Genomic DNA, 18367 nt, shown 5'->3' with positions numbered 1-18367 from the left:
AGAGACAATCAGAGAATGTACTCACAGCGTCTGGAGGCATTGGGATGTTCCAGCTTTAGGAGATGGCTCCAGGAGCTGCAGCTGCCTTGTCCTGCAGCCAGAGGTTCCTGTGCCAAGGGCTGGCAGTGATTCTCCCCCAGTCACTTCTCAGCATCTTCACAGCCCTGACTGATTGAAAATCTCTCTGTCTCTGTGCTGTGCCCGGGGTGGCCGCAGGCAGTGCCCTCAGCCCTGCTGGGTTGGGAGAGGAGCTGCTCCTGAGGAGATATGTTATTTTGAAGCTCTTCTTGATTGCCAGGAGTTCCTTCTGTTCCAGGAGCCCAGCCCAGCTCAGCAGAACAGACACAGCACAAGGACTTCTCTTGTGGGTTGGGTGCTCAGGCCCTGAACATCACTCCCTGAGAGGGAGTTGAAGAAATCTCTCAAGAATTCAAAGTCACAATCAATCTCCAACGTTTCTTCAAGTTTTAATGGGTCCCACTGAGGGACAAGACTGAGAAAGTGTCCCCAGGTTCCAGTTAGAGCAGAACACTGGAGGCAGTGATGACAGCTGGGGAAAAACAAGGCAAAGGTGTCTTTGGGGCTGAGCAAATCTGGATGTGTTTCAGGAATGCAAAGGGCCAAGGCCTGAGCCCCAGCCCCTGGCCAGGCAGATCCTGTCCCTCCCTCCTTGCTCAGGGCTCTTCCCGGGATGGGCACTGGCATGTGGGGATGTGCAGTGCCAAGGGCAGGAGCATGGGGCGGCCCCTGCCAGGCTGCTGAGCAGGGACAAGGAGGCCATGAGGCCCCAGGCCTGCAAGGGTCACTTGTCTCCTGCTCCTGGCTCAGGCCCAGGCCCAGCAGCCATGGCCAAAGTGCTGCCCAAGTTGGCTCTGTCAGGGCCTGGCAGCTGCTGCCCATGCCTGTGCCCTGTGCAGCCCAGGCTGTGCTACGGTGTCCCTGCCCTGCACCTCTGTCCCTGCAGGCTGTGCTCATCCCCCGGCTGCCCCACCTGGCTGGCCCCTTCCTTTGCTGACAGCTCTGCCTCCTGCCTGCCTCTGCCTGCCCACACAAAGCCTTGGGCTGACCCAGGCTCCTTCTGAGGGATGTGTTGCACCACAGCCCTGCCCTGGCAGGGAAATTCCTTGTTCTTTTTTCCCAGTCTGGGCCTCCCAAGCTGCCCTTTGCATTAACACTTTCTTTCTCTGGCTGTACTCTACTATGTCAAAAGGATCCACCATCTCTGAATCCACCCTTCAGTCCCTCCCAGGGCTCTCCCCTTCTGTCCTCAGTCTGCACCCCACTGAGCACAGAGCTCCTCTGTCCCTATACAGTGCTCATGTGCTTGAGGACATGGGCACCTGGACAAGAAGGACGGTTCTTTTCTACAGGAAGGAAACCACAGAGCCCCAGGGTTTTGAAGGCAGATGAGAGGCAGGCACTGGAGGCCAAGGTAAGCCAGACCTGTCTGTCCTTGCAGCTTTTGTCTGAAAGCAACCCTTGGATATTTGGGGAGTTTTGGAGGTGCAATTCCATTTCAGCCATATGTAGCAGTGTATTTCTATAGCCATGGGTGCCTGTAGCAGAATGACAGCTCTTCTGCACAGGAAGGAAAGGGCAGAGCCCCAGTGTTTCACAGGCAGATGAGAGCTGGTCTTCAGGAATCCAAGGGAACCTAGACAGTCCTGGCAGCTTTTATCTGGGAGCTCTCTTGGATATAAGGAATTTTGGAGGCAGATTCCCAGTTTTGGCTATGGATGCCTGCACATGAGAGATGTTTCTTTCCATGGAAAGAAAAGCACAGCCCCCCCAGTGTTTTGACGGCAGATGAGAGGTTGCCCCCCCAGATGCCAAGGCCATCTAGAGCTGTCTGTTCTGGCAGATTTCATATAGGAACAATGCTTTGATATAATCAAATATGGAGGTAGAATCCCAATTTCAGCTATGAACCCCTGGAGGAGAAGGAGAGTTCTTTCCCAGAGGAAGGAAAACATGGAGCTCCATGGCTTCAGGGCCAGATGAATAGCAACCCTCAACATGCCAAGGTCAGCCGGACCAGCCAGGCTAAGCCAGCAAGACTTGTTCCATGTTCTTGGACCCTGGGGGCCCTGCAGCAGAACGTTGTTTCCAGAAGGCCCAGCGATACCACAGTGGTCTCCTTGGCTCTGCAGTGTCACACTGGCCCCTTGCTTCCATGGGGACCCATAATGTCACACTGGCCCCTTGCTTCCATGGGGACCCATAGTGTCACACTGGCCCCTTGGTGCCATGGGGACTCAGAGTGCCAGAATGGTCTCATTAGTTCCATGAGTCCCTGCAGTGTCACAAAGAGCTCCTTGGTTCCACAAGGCCCTGCAGAGCCCCTTGATTCAACAAGGCCTCAAAGTGCCAGAATGGTCTCCAGGACTCCATGATGCCCCACAGTGTCACAAGGACACCTTGGCTCCATGAAACCCTGAAATGGGGAAAGGCCCCTTGATTCCATTGGGCTCCTCCCTGTCACACGAGTTCTTAGTTCCACCGCACCCTGTAGTGCCACAATGGTCTCCTTGGTTCCACAGAGTCAGAATCTCTCGGTGGTCTCACGGAGCCCCACTAAGATCCCCTTGATTCCATGAGGCCCCGCCGTGCTACAATGACCCTTAGGTTAAATGGCCCCTTGGTTCCAGTGAGTCCTGAAGTGTCATAATGGTCTCCATGGTTCCACGAGGCCCCAGAATGTCACAATGGACTTTTGGTTCCACAAGCTTTCGTACAGCCAACAGCAGTGTCCTTGGCTCCACAGTGTCACAAGGGACCCTTTGTTCCATGAGGTTCAGTAGAGTGAGATGGACACCTTGATTCCATGAGGTTCTGTAATGTCCCAATGGACTCCTTGGTTCCATGGCCCTGCTGTCCAGAATTGCCCCTTGGTTCCATGAGGTTCTGAACTGTCAGCAGGAATCACCTTGGTTCTGCAGTGTCATAACCAACCCTTGGTTCCATGAGGTGCCAGGCCTCCCACAGCCTCTCAGAGACCCTTCTCCCCCTCACGGCCCCTCTCAGCCCCTCACAGCCCCTCACGGCCCCTCTCAGCCCCAGGCCTGGGGCTCCTCCCAAAGGAGAAGGGGTCGGGCCCTGCTTGTTCTCCTTTTATTTCAGTCCCTTCACAGCCACGAGTGAAGAAAGGCTGAAATGGAGCCTTTCCCCAGCGTTTCCCTCGGGGTTCATTGCGGGCTGAAGCTCTGTGCTGGCGCTGGCCCGAGCGCCACCATCCCTGCAGCCGCCAGGCCTTTGCTGTCCCCCCGTGTCCGTTCCCTGTCCCCGAGTCCCGCCCGGCTCTGGCAGCAGCAGCAGCCGCAGCGCAGGGGGCGCCGGCCCGGCCCAGCCGGGGCTCCCGGCCAGGAGCAGCAGCAGCGCCGGCCCCTTCCCGCCTGCTCCTGCCTCGGCTCCCGAGGGCTTTTTCCAGCTCAGTTCTGGAGTAGAGCAGCAATCACCCACACCCAGCCCTGACTGCGCAGGGCCCGCCTGTGCTGCCCTGACCCAGCCCGCAGAGAAAGAAAGGATCGGGTTCCAGCGCTGTTTTCAGCACTGCTTTACTCACCCTGAGGTGACAGCAGGAGGCTGCTGCTGCCTTTGCCTTGGCAATTGGAGATCATGGCTGCTCTTGCCGCTTGAAATTTATCTGTAAAACTGCAATTGCCTTTTTTGATCAGTGCTACCCAGAGTGCTTTTTTCGTGATGGTGAATGTGGGAATTCTTAAAATCAGAGGATTTTGGGAAAGCTGAAAAAGGCAGGCTTCAGAGACAGCAGAACTGTGATTAGAGCTGAGCTGTAACCATGAGATAGGGCAGCAGAAAAGTTAAATAAGAAGTGGGAAAGTATGGACAAATAGAACAATAGTTTGTGTATTAACGCTTGGCTAGAAAAACTCCCTAAGCTGCAGAAAAGTATATCTAGCCTGATATTAGGAAGTACTGAGCTTAATAAATGAGCTCTGAGCATTTTGTTTTAAGGCTTAGAAGCAGGTATTGTATTCGAAATAATCAGGTATTGTTTTAACCGAAGGTACGTGTGCTTATAATGGTTGGATAGAACTACTGTCAATATGCTTCTGCTTTGTGTGATTGGTCAAAAAACTTTTAAAGTAAGTTGTAACATTGAGTTCTTTGTCTGCTGCCGAGGAGACAAACTGCCGGCATCTTCCCATTGTCATAACCATGTAATGAGACTGATGCTGGAAAATAAACACCTCAAGACACATTCCTCAGCAGTCCGGTCCTGTTTGTGATTTTGTACATAGACCCCCGGCTGGCAATAGGTGAACTCAGGCTTTTGGTCACAGGCATCATGATTAGCAGATCTTGAAATCCCCTAAAGTCCCTGAGCACTAAGTCAAGGAGAATTAAAGCCACACAGACCACATTTGCAGTGCTCAAACACGGCCCTGTTGCTGCTGCTGCTGAAATAAAATCACAGAAATTGCCTCTCAAGTGTCAAATCAAATGAAAAAAATCCACCAGGAGAAAGAGAAACCAGAACTTCTCGACTCACTTCATTGTTTCTCCTTCTGAGCAGCAGCAGCAGCAGCAAGTGGAGATGCGCAGAGGTATTTCCAGCTGCTGCTGATCCCAGCTGGAGCCCAGCCTGCTGCCCAGTCCCAGCGGGAAGCTGAGCCCAGCCCGGGGAGCTCCCGCAGTGTCGGGAGCTCAGCGCACGCGGGGCCAGGCCCAGAGCCCCGGGCACGGCCGCCCATTGCGGGGCAGCGGCGCAGACGGAATGTCCTGCGGCCCAAACCTCCTGCTCCTGCCACACAGCGCCAGCGCTCTCCCCCTCCTCCTCCTCTCCCAGCACGGCACAAATTCCAGCTCGGAGGAGGCTTCCCCAGAGAGGGCTCAGGCTCCTGCTTCAGCCTCAGGGTCCCTGCAGAGGAACAGGGCATCTTTCAGGCACTTCCACAAGCTCAAGGCTGCCATTTCATGGGCAATCTGGGATGAAAATGGACTTGTTAGGAAGCACAAAAGCAGAGGGAATTGATCAGAAATTATTAGGAAAAAAATGACCCTTCTTAGAGACAAAGTTCGCAAAGTCATTCCATGCATTTCTCCTTTTCAAATTCTTCCAGTCATCTCCTGACAGGTCCAGCATGTTCTGGTACTTTTCATGAACTGACTGTACTCTTGATTCATATCAATGCATGAGATGTAGAAGCATCTGAACTGAACACTGAGACAAACTCCCTCTGTCAGCCCATTTTCATCTTCTAGCTCACTTTCCGTATGTCCACAGGCATCTTGGAATGATTATCCCACAGCTCTCCATTTCTGGCTGCAGGCTCTGGAGATTCTTTCTCTGCATTCAGTCAGGTTTGCATTCCCTAACAATTCCTGGTAGCCCATCATGTTTTCTTAAGGTAGAACAGTAACATTGAAAACCTCACCAATGGCACAACTGCCCAGCCCACAAGGAAAAGAAAGAAGAAGCTGTCAAGTTCTTCAAATATTTGTCCTGCTTTGCTGCAAGAGTCGTGCTGCACGCACAGTGTGGAAAGCCAAGAGGAGCTGCAGTTGGTGGCACATCTTGTGACAGAAGCTGCACCTCGTTCTCCAGGAAAGATTCTTGGAAAGAGCAAAGAGGACTGAGGAGCAGATGATGGGAAAACTGAAAGAGCTTTTAAGAAATTCAAAGAAAACAGAAAGAAACCATCTGAGATGTTTTACTCGATTTATTTTTATGCTCCCCTTTTCCATCTTGCACTACTTCTCCATCCATTAATTCCAAATGGATCTCACTTCTAAGCTCAATGACTTGGCAAGTTGTAGACACTGTCAAATACCATGAGCTACACCCAGTTTGCCTTCCCCTGGATTTCTCTGGAAAGCAATGCTGGAGAGGTAAGTGCAGTGCCTGGGTCACGTACAAATTCAGCATTCAGGGAATGTGCTCCGATAGTGTTTGACCCTCAGCAGGGACAATGCACAGCAGGGACCGAGGGGATTCCTGTGCTGCTGTGCAGGAGTGCAGACTCTGGGTCTTGGCTGAACACGGCCAAGTTCCCGTGTTTGGACAGGCTCAGGGGCTGCCCCCGGGGAGCGCGGGACTCGGCGCGGGGGCCAGTGGGCAACGGACAAACGGACACGGGGACAAACGGCCTCGGCGCTTCAGTTGCAGCGGCAGCAGCAGCAGCGAAAGCAGCAGCGAAAGCAGCAGCAAAAGCAGCGACTTTGCCGAGTCCCTCTTGCTTGTCCTCTCCCTCTCCCGCAGTCCCGCTTGTCCCGCAGTCCCGCTTGCCTCTCCCTCTCCCGGTCTCCCTTTCCCGAGGTCCCCTCCTCTCCCAGTCTCTCTCCCCTTGCCCGGTCGGGCCATGCCCCCGGCCCGCCCCCGGCCCCGGGCGGGGCTGCCCCGTCCCCGGCCCCGGGCGTCCCGCCGCGGTCTTGCCTCCGGCCGGCTCTGGTCGTACTGGCGGTGGCGCTGCTGGGCGGGCATCAGTGCCTGGGACAGGGGCGGCATCGCCTCCCTTTGGCTCCGCCTGGCCCGAGCCTGGCCCCGGCCCCGGCCCCGGCCCCGGCCCCGGCCCCGGCCCCGGCCCCTGCCCCAGCCCCGGCCCCTCCCGGGGCCCGCGGAGGACACAGGCGGCGCGGCCGCTCCCGCCGCCTCCGCTGCCGCTTGCCCGGCCCGAGCTCCGCCGCTCGGCAGCGCGGCCGCCGGCCCCGAGCCGCCGCTGTCCCGCTGCAGGGAGCGAACGCCTGGGGATGGCCGGCCTGGGGCGCTTGAGGGGCGCTCGGGGGCCGTTGCCGGCCCCGGGCCGAGCGCTGACAGCCGCGTCCCGCCGGCAGGGAAGGCGCAGCAGGGCCTGAAGGAGCAGTACCGGCTAGGCTCGCTGCTGGGGCGCGGCGGCTTCGGCAGCGTCTTCGCGGCCACGCGGCTCTCGGACGGTGCCCCGGTGAGCGGCGGGCGCAGGAGGAGGAGGAGGAGGAGGGGGCGGAGGAGGAGGAGGGCGGAGGATGGGGCTGAGCAAGGCGGGCGGCGAACTCAGCCCGCTGCTTCCCTTGGCTTGCAGGTGGCCATCAAAAGGGTGCCACGGGAGCGCGTCCGGCACTGGGGCGAGCTGGTGAGTGAGCGGGGCCAGCGGGAGCAGCCGGGCCATGCCGAGCGGGGATGAGCCGAGGCCCGACAGGGTGGAAGCCTCCAGGACGCCTCGAGGGAGAGCGGGCGTGGGGCCAGCGCAGGGCACAGAGCATCCCAGGCTGGCTGAGGGCTTCCTGAGCCCCGGCACGGCATCAGCCCCACTGACGGCATCGTGCTCCTCCCGCAGCCCGACGGCACCAGCGCACCCCTGGAGATCGTGCTGCTGGCCAAGGTGTCCACTGGCTTCCCTGGTGTGGTCCAGCTGCTGGAGTGGCTTGAGCTCCCCAACGATGTCTTGATGGTGCTGGAGCGCCCGGAGCGGTGTCAGGACCTGCAGCATTTCATTCGGGCACGGGGCTTCCTGCCCGAGGAGGTGGCGCGGGAGCTGTTCCGCCAGGTGCTGGAGGCCGTGCGGCACTGCACCAGCTGCGGGGTCCTGCACAGGGACATCAAACCAGAGAACATCCTGGTTGACCTGGCCACCGGGCAGGCCAAATTGATTGACTTTGGCTGTGGCACGTACCTGCAGGACACAGCCTACACTCACTTTGCAGGTGAGCCCACACAGGGTGTGCTCCTGGTCCCAGCATCTCATGGCCCAACATCTCACAGCCCAAGCTGGGTGTGGCAGTGGGGATTCTCCCTTCTGCAGCCCTTCATGGCACTGAGACTTCAGCCAAGTTGCTTTTGAGCAGGGCTGGGTGTGGAGCCAGCTTCCAGCCCTGCAGGCAGCCTTTGCCCACCACTCTGCCCAGGACTGGGGCTAGGGCAGCCAGCCCAACAAAAACACCCGTGGGTGGGGGTAGCCGAGAGGGGGGGTCGGAACCAGGGCCCCAGCCAGTTTGGTGTGCTGGTGAGAAAGGGCTTGGACTGTTCCACTCGCCTGCTTTTTTTTGGGTTCATAATGTTTTTTGGAGCAATGCAGGCAGGGAGGATGCAGGCATGGTTTTTCCCCCAGCACTGAGTGGTTTCTTCCTTGTTATGGTGGGGCCTTGCCAGGGCTTCCACTGCCCTCTTCCAACCCCAAGTCTGTACACAAGTCCCAGGTGCTGGTGAGAGGGCAGTGCGTCACACTCCCTGTGCCACTGGAGCAGGGATGCTGGGGCCAGGCTCTGGGAGCAGCAGCATCCCCCTGATGAACTCCATCTGTATTCCATAGGAACACGGTCATACAGCCCCCCGGAATGGACCCACTTTGGCTGGTACTATGGCAGGCCAGCTACCATCTGGTCCCTGGGCATCCTGCTGCACCAGATGGTCTGTGGGGAGCATCCTTTCAGGAGGGGCCAGAACATCAGCTGGGACCATCAACTCTCGCTGCCACAAGGGCTCTCTCAAGGTGGATCCTCATCTCTGGGCACGGGGGAATACCAGTGCTGGGAGACAGCAGCGGGCTCGTGAGCATCCTGCTCTGGCAGCTGCTGAGGAGGTGGCACATGTCCTGCTCTCCTGCTCTCCTCCAAACCAGGGAATGGATGGGAAAGCTTAGGCCCAGCTCTGAGCACATCCAGCATGGCCTGGGCACGGGAATAGTGGGGCAAAGCCAACAGGAGCCTTCTCCAACTGACCGGTGGTTTGTGGTTTCTCTGCCCAGAGTGCCAAGATCTGATCAGGCGGTGTTTATCCATGCTGGACTTGGACAGACCCTCATTAGAAGAGCTGCTCTGTCATCCTTGGATGCAGGATATTCATCTGCACTAGAAGAAGGGAGAGAGCCACAGGCACACTGTGATGCAGGGCCCTGGTAAGTTACAGCTCCACACATGCCTTGGCAGTCAGAAGCAAAGGAAGCCAGACTTTTTTGTCCTGCCCGTGTCACTGCCCAGGGCTCATCAGATGGGAACACACAGCCCTTGTGCTGGAGCTGAGCTGCTCTGCCCAGCACTGGTGGCCACCATCTGAGCTGGTTTTGCTTGTCCTGGTTCCCTGACAGCTGGGGCCTTGGGCAGAACCTGAGAGCCTGGTCTCACCCCAGGGAAGGAGAAGGAGCCCCTGGAGAAGCTGTACCAGGTGGGACTGCTGCTGCTGGAGACAGCGAGGATGACATCAAGGATGGCAACCTCTTCCTGGACCTGGCCACTGGCCAGCTGAAGATGATGGACCTTGATTGTGGCACCTTCTTCAAAGCCAGGCTCCACAGCAAATTTACAGATGAGTCCACACGCAGGGGGATGCTCCCACATGTGGGCATTGCACAGCCTGGCCGGGAACCAAAGGTTCCCCCTTTGCTGGGGCAGATGCAGCTGATCCTTCAGTCGCCTGCCCAGCTGGTTTTGGCAGGGCTGGGGGGATGGGCTGGGCTGGGTACGAAATGGGAGTGGGCTCCTGGCCCTGCCAACAGCCCCCAGCCCCCACCGTGCCCCGGGCTGGGGCAGCCAGCCCCACACAAACAAACCCCATGGTGGGAGCAGAGGTGGGACTCCAGAACCTGTGCTGAGGCTGCTTTGCTGTGCAGGCAAGGAAGGGCTTGGGCTGCTCCACTGCCCTTGTTTGCTTTGGGATCAGCGTTATTGTGGGGGGCAGTGCAGGGGGGAAGGGAGAAAGCCTGGGCTTCCCTTCCCCATGTGTGGGTTTTTCCTTGCATGCAGGGGTTGGGCCTTCCTCAAGGCCCTGGCAGAGATAAGATTTTTTTACCTTTTTTCTTGTTTCCCCTTTTTGTCTGTAATCTATTTTCAATAATTTGTTGTTTGTTTTTCTAGATGAAGCCTTATAGGTTGGGTCCAGTCTGGATCAGGAAGTGCTTGGGACCAGCTGCAGTGTGGATGGGCCGTGCCCTTGGAGAAGGCTGAGGACATCGTTTGGGACCAGCTTTTCTTCCAGCAGGGGAGGGCGTGAGGTGGGTCCCTGTCTGCCTGGCATGGTGGGATCAGAGCTTCTGGGAGATGGCAGCGAGCACAGGAGCCTCCTGCTCTGGGCAGCTGCTGAGGAGGTGGATGTGCCCTGGCTGGCTGCAGGCTGGGCACACGTCCTGCCCTCCTGCCCTGCTGCCAAAAGCAGCAGTGATGGGCAGCTCTGGGCACCGCTCTGAGCACGGCCAGCATGGCCTGGGCACCGTGGGCGGCTGGGACAAGGGCACAGGAGCCTTCAGCTGACGGGCAGTTTCTGCTTTCTCTCCTTGCAGCCGGGCTCTGCGGGTGCTGAGGCTGCTCTGGGCTCTGCCAGGGCTCTGCTGGAGCTCAGCACCAGGCTGGAATCAGCCAAAGAAGAAATGGTGTGACCTGCAGCACAGACTTGCTTGAGCATTTTGGCAGCACAGCTCAAGTTTGCAGAGTGTACACCTCCATGGGAAAAGATGACACCCCCCAAAAAATAAATTTGTTCAATAACTTCTGAAATGAAATCAATCTGGAATGCCCCAAAATGACATTTCTCAGCTTGCTCAAGCTGTAGCTCAGCCCTTCTCTGAACAGTTCTCTCCCCATCTGCCTCTTACTACTGCTCCTTCTTTTCCCTCGGTGAGTTCCCAGCCCATTGCAGCCTGTATCACACTGTTGCCTTCCTTGGTGCCCCTCACCACGAGGAAGGCTGAGCCCCAGGCTTAGGGATGCATCCTGTCACTGGCTGAGGAGCAGCAATGTCTCAGAGGTCCCATGGGATTTTGGTGTCATTGAGAGCCACTCTCCAGCCCTCAGCTCTGCTCACTGCTGAGCTCCCACTCCCTTTCCCTTGTCTTTCCTGCAGGATGAGCTCTCTGAATCCCCTTGAGCCTCTCCACCCTTCCCAGCCAACACACCCACCTCAGTAAGGCCAAAGCTGAAGCTGCTCTGTCTCCTCTGCTGTACAGGGTGATCTTGACCCCCAATGAGTTGCAGCTGGACCAGTTGCTGAAGATTGGAGGTGGGCCTGATCTTGAAAGGCCACACCTGCAACCAACAAGAACTAGTGATATATAAGAGTAAGGGAAGAGGAGTGAGAGGAGTCAGATTCCTCCTGCAAGGAGCTGGAACAGTCAGTGTGTAGAGGAACTGCCTGTGAGGAACATCAAGAAGGTGTGAAGCTCTGACAATACGAAATCCTTGCTCTATGATGATGCTAGAATTTGTGTTATCTAAGACAACACTCTGGCACACCATCCAGTCCCCTGTGCAGGGAGCCCCAGCCCCAGAGCACAGCACACAACAGTGCAGTCCGGGCTGGAGCAGCTGCCCTGCAGCCCTGGCTTGGCTCTTTGTGGCAAGGGAATGCTCCCTGTTTCCAGCTGTCCCTGCAGGATGGCCCCAGGGCAGAGCCCAGCCGGGCTCCCACTGCAGCCCCTGGAGCTTGGGGCAGACAGTGCTCCCAGAGCTGAGGTTCCTGGGGAGCACCCGGAGCTGTGCCTTGCACTCTGCTGCCATGTGTCACAGTGCAGGCTGGCTAGTGCTGTGTGAATGCACCAGCCCCTGGTTTGACTGACAGGGGCCTTGCCCAGTCACATCTCTGCCAAGGCTGCAGCATTTCACTGGGCAGAACCTGACAAGGCATAGAGAGCAGATCAATGAAATTATCCAGACTGGGTTTTTCAAAGGCCCTTTTGAAGGAAGGGCTTGAGAATAAATGCTCTCTGTTTGCCACATGAACATTGGGGAGAGTTAGTGTCTTTGTCTTCAACCCACTCCCCCTCCAGCCAACGTTACAGCCACCCACTCCCTCACACATCCCCCTCATGCCTTCCCACTGCTGTGTCCTGTCAGGGCTTCTGCAGCCCCTCGTCCCTTCTTGGCCCCGTCCCCTCAGGGTCTCCCCCAGCCCAGCCAACCTGCCCGGCAGCAGCACCGCAGCCCCACAGCAGCTGCAGAGGAGCCCCATCCAGAGGCACCTCGGAGCCCTCAGCAATCCAGCAAGCAGCACACGGGCAGGAGGACACAGATGGCGCTTCCTGCCTGGGACAGGGCTTGTGGCCATCTCCAGGCACTGCTCTCACAGGGATCCCCGCAGCTCCAGCCCCTGCCCACCCGCTCTGTTGGCAGCACAAAGGCTTCAGCAGAACTACCAAAGGCCAAGGGGCTTCTGGCCATTTTCCCTGCAACACAGCATGCTGGGACAGCTTGCTGAGCCCAAGCACCCTTTTTCCCCTCTTCCCCTATGCCCTGCAGACCCTGGGAAGCAAAAGAAAGCTCCCGGGAGTCTGTGTATTATAACACATTCTATATTCATATACTAAAGAAAAAACAAAAATAAAAGAACAATCATGAAGAAAGAGAATATTCCCGCTGGCTTAGGTGGCCCCAGCAGACAGAGCCTCTGGGCTCAGCTCTCTGCAGATCTCCAGCAGCGCAGCCAGCTGAGCCCCGACAGACGAGGCCGTGTCCTCCATGCCCTGCAGAGCTGATCCTGCAGCCTCTGGAAGACGGAAGATCGCTCACTCTGGAGTGACTGGAGGACATTCAGTGTATGAAGTGCCATGTGTGACGTGGCACTGCTGGTGTCCTCTGTCAGGTGTTCAAGGGCTGAAAGAGAGAGGAACAGAGCCACGGTCAGATCCCGAACCTGAGAGAACCCGAGGAGAGTCCCCTGCCAGGGCCATTCCAGCCGGCTCTAGCCATGGCCAGGAGGGAGCAGGGACCAATGGGACCAGCCCGAAGCTCCTGGCCACGAATCCCCCATGTGGCCCTGAAATCTTTGTGTGCTCTGCCCATGCCGCCTCTCGTCCGCAAAGGGAGCAGTGCCCTCGGCAGCCGGGGCAGGGCTTGCAGCTCCCCCCATCAGCCTCTGCTGTCTGCACGCTGCCCTCACTCACCACTGCAGATGAGCCGGAGCTCTTCCTTCTTCCCCCTCAGGTGCCGCCCGGCCATCCCTGGGAACACAGAGCCTGTCACAGCCCCAGCGGCACAGCTCCCTGCCAGCATTGCTGCCGGCACTGTGGCCACACGCCCTGCTGGCCCGGCAGGGCTCAGCCCGGCCCCTGCTGCATGCGGCCGCCCCAGGGCACGGCTGCGAGAGGGCGGCAGCAGCGCCGGGGCCAGGCGGGGCTCGATGGTGCCGGGCCCGGGTGGCGCTGCCGTGGCAGCAGGTGGGGCTGGGGCCGAGCTGTGGCAGGGCCGGGAGGGAGCCCGGGCTTGTGGCTCACCAATGAACCTGATGGCCACCACTTGCAGGGACTCCTGTGGGCTCTGCAGGTAGGGCAGGGCCCGGCGCAGGTGCTCGGCTGCTCTGCTCCCGTGGTCTGCCAGCTGGAGAGAGCGGCAGGAGGAAAGGGTTGGCGCGAGCTCAGCCCCTTGGCCGGGCGCTGCCTGCACCCAGCCCCAGCCTCCCCTGCCTGCACAGCCCGGAGGCGCGGCCAGCAGCTGCTGGTGCCGGGCTCTGGAGGGGCAGAGGGCCGGCTGCTGCCCGGGGAGCCGCGGTGCCGGCCCGCCCCACAGCTCCACTGGGCCAGGGCTCCATCGGAGCCTGGCTCAGGCCCACAGGAGCCTGGAGAAGAGCCCGCACGGCCTCTGGGTGCAGCAGCGGGCAGGGGCACAGCTGCCAGCCCCGCACTCTGAGCACCGCCCCCGGGGGCCTTCTCCAGGCTGAGGCTGGGGCTTGCAGGCCGTCCTTACCAGGCACTTGGTGAACTTCCACAGCTTCTGGTTCTTCACCAGTCTTTCAAGATCCCTCCTCTTCAGGAACTTGACCACACAAAGCAGCGTTTCCTGAGAAGCCTGGAGAGCAGCAGAGATGCAGAGATGGCCCCACAGCCCAGGGCGCAGGACTCACGTCCCTGTGCCAAGGCCTGGAGGAGGCTGCAGCCCGGCAGGCGCCAGGGCAGGAGGCAGCCGAGCCCCCTGCCAGGGGGACAGCAGCAGCCCACGAGTCCTCACCTGTGCCACATGCCGATTCTCATCATGGCAGTGGAAGAAGAGTGGCAGCAGGCTCTGGCGCAGGGGTGTCTTCAGGGCCTTTTTTTTCTTTTCCAGTGGAAGAGTCACCAAGGTTCTGAAGAGCAGTATGGAGAGCAGCTGCACCTGGCTATTATTCTGTATTGAAGAAGAAAAGAAGACCTTAGCATTGGTTGCATGGGGCTCAGCTTGGCCCAGGCCTGCAAATCCACAAGGCACAGTGCCAGGGAAGCACCCAGTGGCCGTGGCTGGGGGCAGCGAGCCTTACGTGGTCAAAGAGTGGCAGGAGTGCCTCAAGCAGCTGCAGTGTGATGGGGCTGGGCATCAGCATGTCATTGTCCAAGATGATAAAGCTGAGAAGCATGACTGTCATGCTAACTATCTCTCCATCTGCGTCCCACAGGAGCTCCACAAGACTTTCAGTCAGGCTCCACATTTTTTCGGTCTGTGCGGAACACAAGTTTGTGAAACGCCATCCTGCTGCTGCAGGGCCCAGAGGCCATAGGCCTGTCCTGAAGCACTCGGGCAGCTGAACTGGGAGGCAGGAGAGCTGGGAGCAACTGCCCCAGCACCCAAAGCTCAGCCAAGCCCAAGGGACTGCATTCCCCAGCTCAGCCTCTGCTGCTGCCCCCTTCTCACCATTGAGGGCTCCTCAATGAGCTCCAGAAGGGCCCTGAGCGCCAGGCGACGCCTCTCCCTGCACTCGCTCTGCAGCTGCCTTGACAAGATTTCCAGGACTCTGTTAGCACCGCGTTCACTCAGGTCCAGGAACTCGAGGACCTGAAAGGCACAGGGCAGTGACAGGGGACCCGGCCGGCAGGAGCCCAGAACCGCACAGGGCTGGGCCCAGGCAGCAGCACAGGGCACGGGCACCGTCCCAGGCAGCTGTGGCTCCGAGAGGGCAGAGAGCTGGGAGGCAGCTGAGCGAGGCAGTGCTGGCCATCAGGCTCACCTCCACAAGGAATGCCAGGGCAGGCAGATCCCAGCGTGGCTCCCGTGTGCTGAGCAGCCGGAGCAGGTAGCGAGCGATCCGGGAACACAAGGGGATGGAGACACAGCACATCTCCCTATCAGGAGAAAAAGGAACCAAGACTGTGAGCCAGGGGGACAAATGTTTCCCAGGACTGACTCACAGAAGTCTGGTCTTTCCCCAGCATCCTGCAAGTGCACCTGGGATATTTCGGAGGTGGCTCCTTTTGTCCACCCTCCTCTCCCAGCCTTTTCCAGTCTGCTTGGCCGTCCCTCAGTGACAAGGCCCTCTGGGCTACAACCAGGGGGACTGTGTTGGAAACCCAGGGAACAGAGCACAAATGTCAGAGGCAGTGGGGAGAAGGAGGTCTCACCTGGCCAGCAGACCCACGGCATAGTGGTGGGTGTCAGCACACAGCAGCGTGTCCCAGCCACCCCTGCGTTCCATTGCCACCACCACATCCTCCTGCTGCATTCGGCAGAGCAGGGACTTCAGAGTCTGCACTGCAAACCTGCGTGCAGAGCAAAGCCCACGTCACGCTGGGAGCACTGGCTCCTGCCCAGGGTCGTGGCAGGGACAGGAGGACTGGGATGAGCACCTGCTGGGGCTGGTGGCAAGGCCATGTTGCTCCTGGCATCCTTTCCAGAAGGTATCGACCTCCTCTGGCACATCCAGAGTGCTGAAGAACACTTGGAAGAGCAGATGCACAAGGAGGCGGGGGAAATACACCGTCACCATATGTGGGACACAGGGCACCTGGAGGATCTTCCACATCACCACAGCTGCCTGCAAAGGACAAAGCCCCCCAAGACAGCCCTCAGTGCTGAGGTGTCCATGTGGCAGGGCCTGAGCAGGGGAGGGAGAGGCCAGGAGAGAGGCAGGGGGAGCACGGGGCCTGGTGCCCCTGAAGCTGCTCCTGGGCCAGGTTTCAGCCCAGTCCCTGAGGCAGGGAGATGCAGTGGGGGAAGGAAGATGGAGAGCTGCTGGAGAGGTGGCCGTGGGGCCAGCAAAGGCCAGTTGCAGAAACTCACAGCCAGGGCAAAGACACCCGTTTTGTCCCCATCCGAGGTGCACATGCTGTGCTCTGGCCAGCTCCCCAGCACATCCAGGAGTATCAGCAGCACCGGCTCCGCAGTCCTGGGCGAGCACATGATGCTCTTCCACATGGTCAAAGCAGCTCTGTGGGGTTAGAGCTCTGTCTCAGGGGTCTCTCAGACACAGCATCAGGGCCTGGGCAGCAGTGGGGATCTGAGCTGGCTTCCAGCTCTGCCTCTGCCCACTGGCCCTCACCAGCAGCACCCAGGCAGCCCAGCCCTATGGGGACAGTCCCCTGAGGGGTGGCAAGGGAGCGTGGCAGCAGGCTCGGGGGCTGACGTGCAAGGGCTGGCAAAGAGAACAGCCAGAGGGCCCTGGAACTCTCTGTTGGTCAGACACCTGCAACAGGCTGTACAGGCTGATGGGCTGGGGAGCCGTGAGCCCTCTGGGCAGGTGGGCCCCATACCTGTCACAGGATGGGGACACACGCAGGAGCGTCATGACTACGTCAGCGGGCTGTGCTTCAGTGAGATCCAGCAGGGTCCTGTTCAGCCTGTGCTCAGCAAACTGATTGGCCAGGAGCCACTGGTGGATGTACCTGACCAGGGCGGGCACCTGGAAAGGGCACAGGGTGACTTGGAAAGCTGCCAGAGGGAGGAATGTCCCCAGCTTCCCCAGAGAAGTGCTGCCCTTCCCAACACACTGCCATGTGGCCTCAAAGGTTTCCAGTGACCAGAAGGCGTGGCTTGGGAGGCCAAGCAATTCCTGGGAGGATCAAACCCTGGCCACAGGCTGCTTACTTGCTTTGGACTGGAAAAGCCCTCCTCTACGAGCATATCCAGCAGGGCAGCACTGGTCTTGGTTTTGAAGATGTGCGAATATGCTCTGAGCCCAGTGCCCATGGGGCTGGTCTCTTCTTCCCGAATTCTCTTCAGGAATTTGCAAACCAGCTGTAGGAGAAGGGCAGGAAGCCAGGGATTTTGCACGGAATGCTCCAAGCACTGTGACAGCAGGCCCAGCCCAGGTGGGGATGGCTGCAGGTACCTGTGCTGTTCTGTGGAAGAGGCCACGGGCGGGGTCCTGCTCTTGTGTGCGCTCCAGGGCTGCACCTGGCAAAGAGGGAGCACAGCCAGAGCTGAGGGGCTGCGGGAGAGGCAGGAGAACACAGCCCTGCCCTGTGCTTCCCAGGCAGGGACAGCCCTGGGATGCCCCAGGGGATGGAGCACAGCCCTGCGGGGTGTCTGCCTGGCCCCTATTCCTTCACGTCCATGGGCATGGCCCATGGGATGGGATGGGATGGGATGGGATGGGATGGGATGGGATGGGATGGGATGGGATGGGATGGGATGGGATGGGATGGGATGGGATGGGATGGGATGGGATGGGATGGCGCAGTGCCCAGCTGGCTGCAGGCACCAACTCTGTGGCCCAGCTCTACCACTCACCACCACTCAACGGCTCCAGCTCTTCAGTCTCCTGTGCGGGGGCAGGTCCAGGACCTTCTTCCTCTTCTTCCCCCCAGGCCAGCTTGGGCCCTCTTGTGGCTCTCTGCTCCATGTCTTGCAGGAGAGATGCCGTGGAAAAGCTCTGAGTCAGCAAGTCCTACAGTCGTGCCTGGAAGGCACCTTCGAGAGAGAAGCCTCGGGAAGGCTACAGGACAGCAAGTCCTGCACTCTGGTCTCGAGGGCTCCTGCCACAAGGACAGGAGACTCCTGTCAAGGATTGTGGTGTGGCCTCAAGGGCACTGGCAGCAGGGATTGGAGATGCCTCTGGGGCACCAAGTCCCACGCTCTGCCCTCAAGGGCACCTGCAGAAGAGGAGCCTCAGGAAGGCCACAGGTCAGCAAGTCCTGTGGTCTGGCCTCGAGGTCAGCTGCAGGAACAATGCCTCGGAAAGGCTCTGGGTCAGACACGATCGAACGCGCTGTGCGGGGGCTCCTCACGGCACCGCTCTGTGCTGTCCTGTCCCGTTGCCTGCTCCGAGCACTGTGGCCTGCTCTTGTCACCACCAGCTCCTATGTCACCATGTGTCACAAAGGGCCCTTGGACACCCGTTCTGTGCCATGGTTACCATGCTGCACCGTGTCACAAAGGGCCCCTGCACACACTGCCCCCTGCCATGGGGCTGCCCCCAGCTGAACCAAAGTGGCCCAGGCTGGAAGGAATCTCTCACCCCAAGTGTTTAAGGCAGCCCGACAGGGTCTTTAGGAACAGCTCAGACCATCAGCAAACGCTGCCCTGCTCTCTGGGCTCAGGGCAGCAGAAGGAGACTCCAGGGCTGCCGAGGCAGCCGCTCTGGGAAGGGCACGGGGCCTTCCACAGAAGCTGGCACGGCCTCCTTGGGACATGTCCCAGCGGGTGGCCATCCTAAACCTGTGGGTGTGACATGGACAGGGAACGTGTGGGCCAGGGCACGAATGCTGCTCTGACCCCTGGGCCTGGGGAGCACTGACATCAGCAGGTGTGGCAGAGTCCCTGCCCA

At 59.1% G+C, this 18367-nt stretch overlaps 2 protein-coding genes across 2 annotated transcripts in view; one reads left to right on the top strand and one right to left on the bottom strand.

The window, feature by feature from the left end:
• The window catches only part of LOC132334576 (serine/threonine-protein kinase pim-1-like), a 160764-nt gene that overhangs the window by 98841 nt on the left and 43556 nt on the right, over nt 1-18367 (bottom strand). The window lies entirely within an intron of this gene.
• The window catches only part of LOC132334506 (serine/threonine-protein kinase pim-1-like), a 30213-nt gene continuing 17642 nt past the window's right edge, over nt 5797-18367 (top strand). Inside the window, exons 1-3 of the mRNA XM_059860620.1 lie at nt 5797-5853; nt 7020-7070; nt 7299-7559. Of these exons, the coding sequence (XP_059716603.1) occupies nt 5797-5853; nt 7020-7070; nt 7299-7559 (369 nt within the window). The remainder of the gene's footprint in view (nt 5854-7019; nt 7071-7298; nt 7560-18367) is intronic.

Source organism: Haemorhous mexicanus, chromosome 16 (genome assembly GCF_027477595.1).
Source record: "Haemorhous mexicanus isolate bHaeMex1 chromosome 16, bHaeMex1.pri, whole genome shotgun sequence".
NCBI classification, from domain to species: domain Eukaryota; kingdom Metazoa; phylum Chordata; class Aves; order Passeriformes; family Fringillidae; genus Haemorhous; species Haemorhous mexicanus.
The sequence above is the reverse complement of the archived record's forward strand: the minus strand, read 5'-3'. Positions and strand labels throughout refer to the sequence as shown.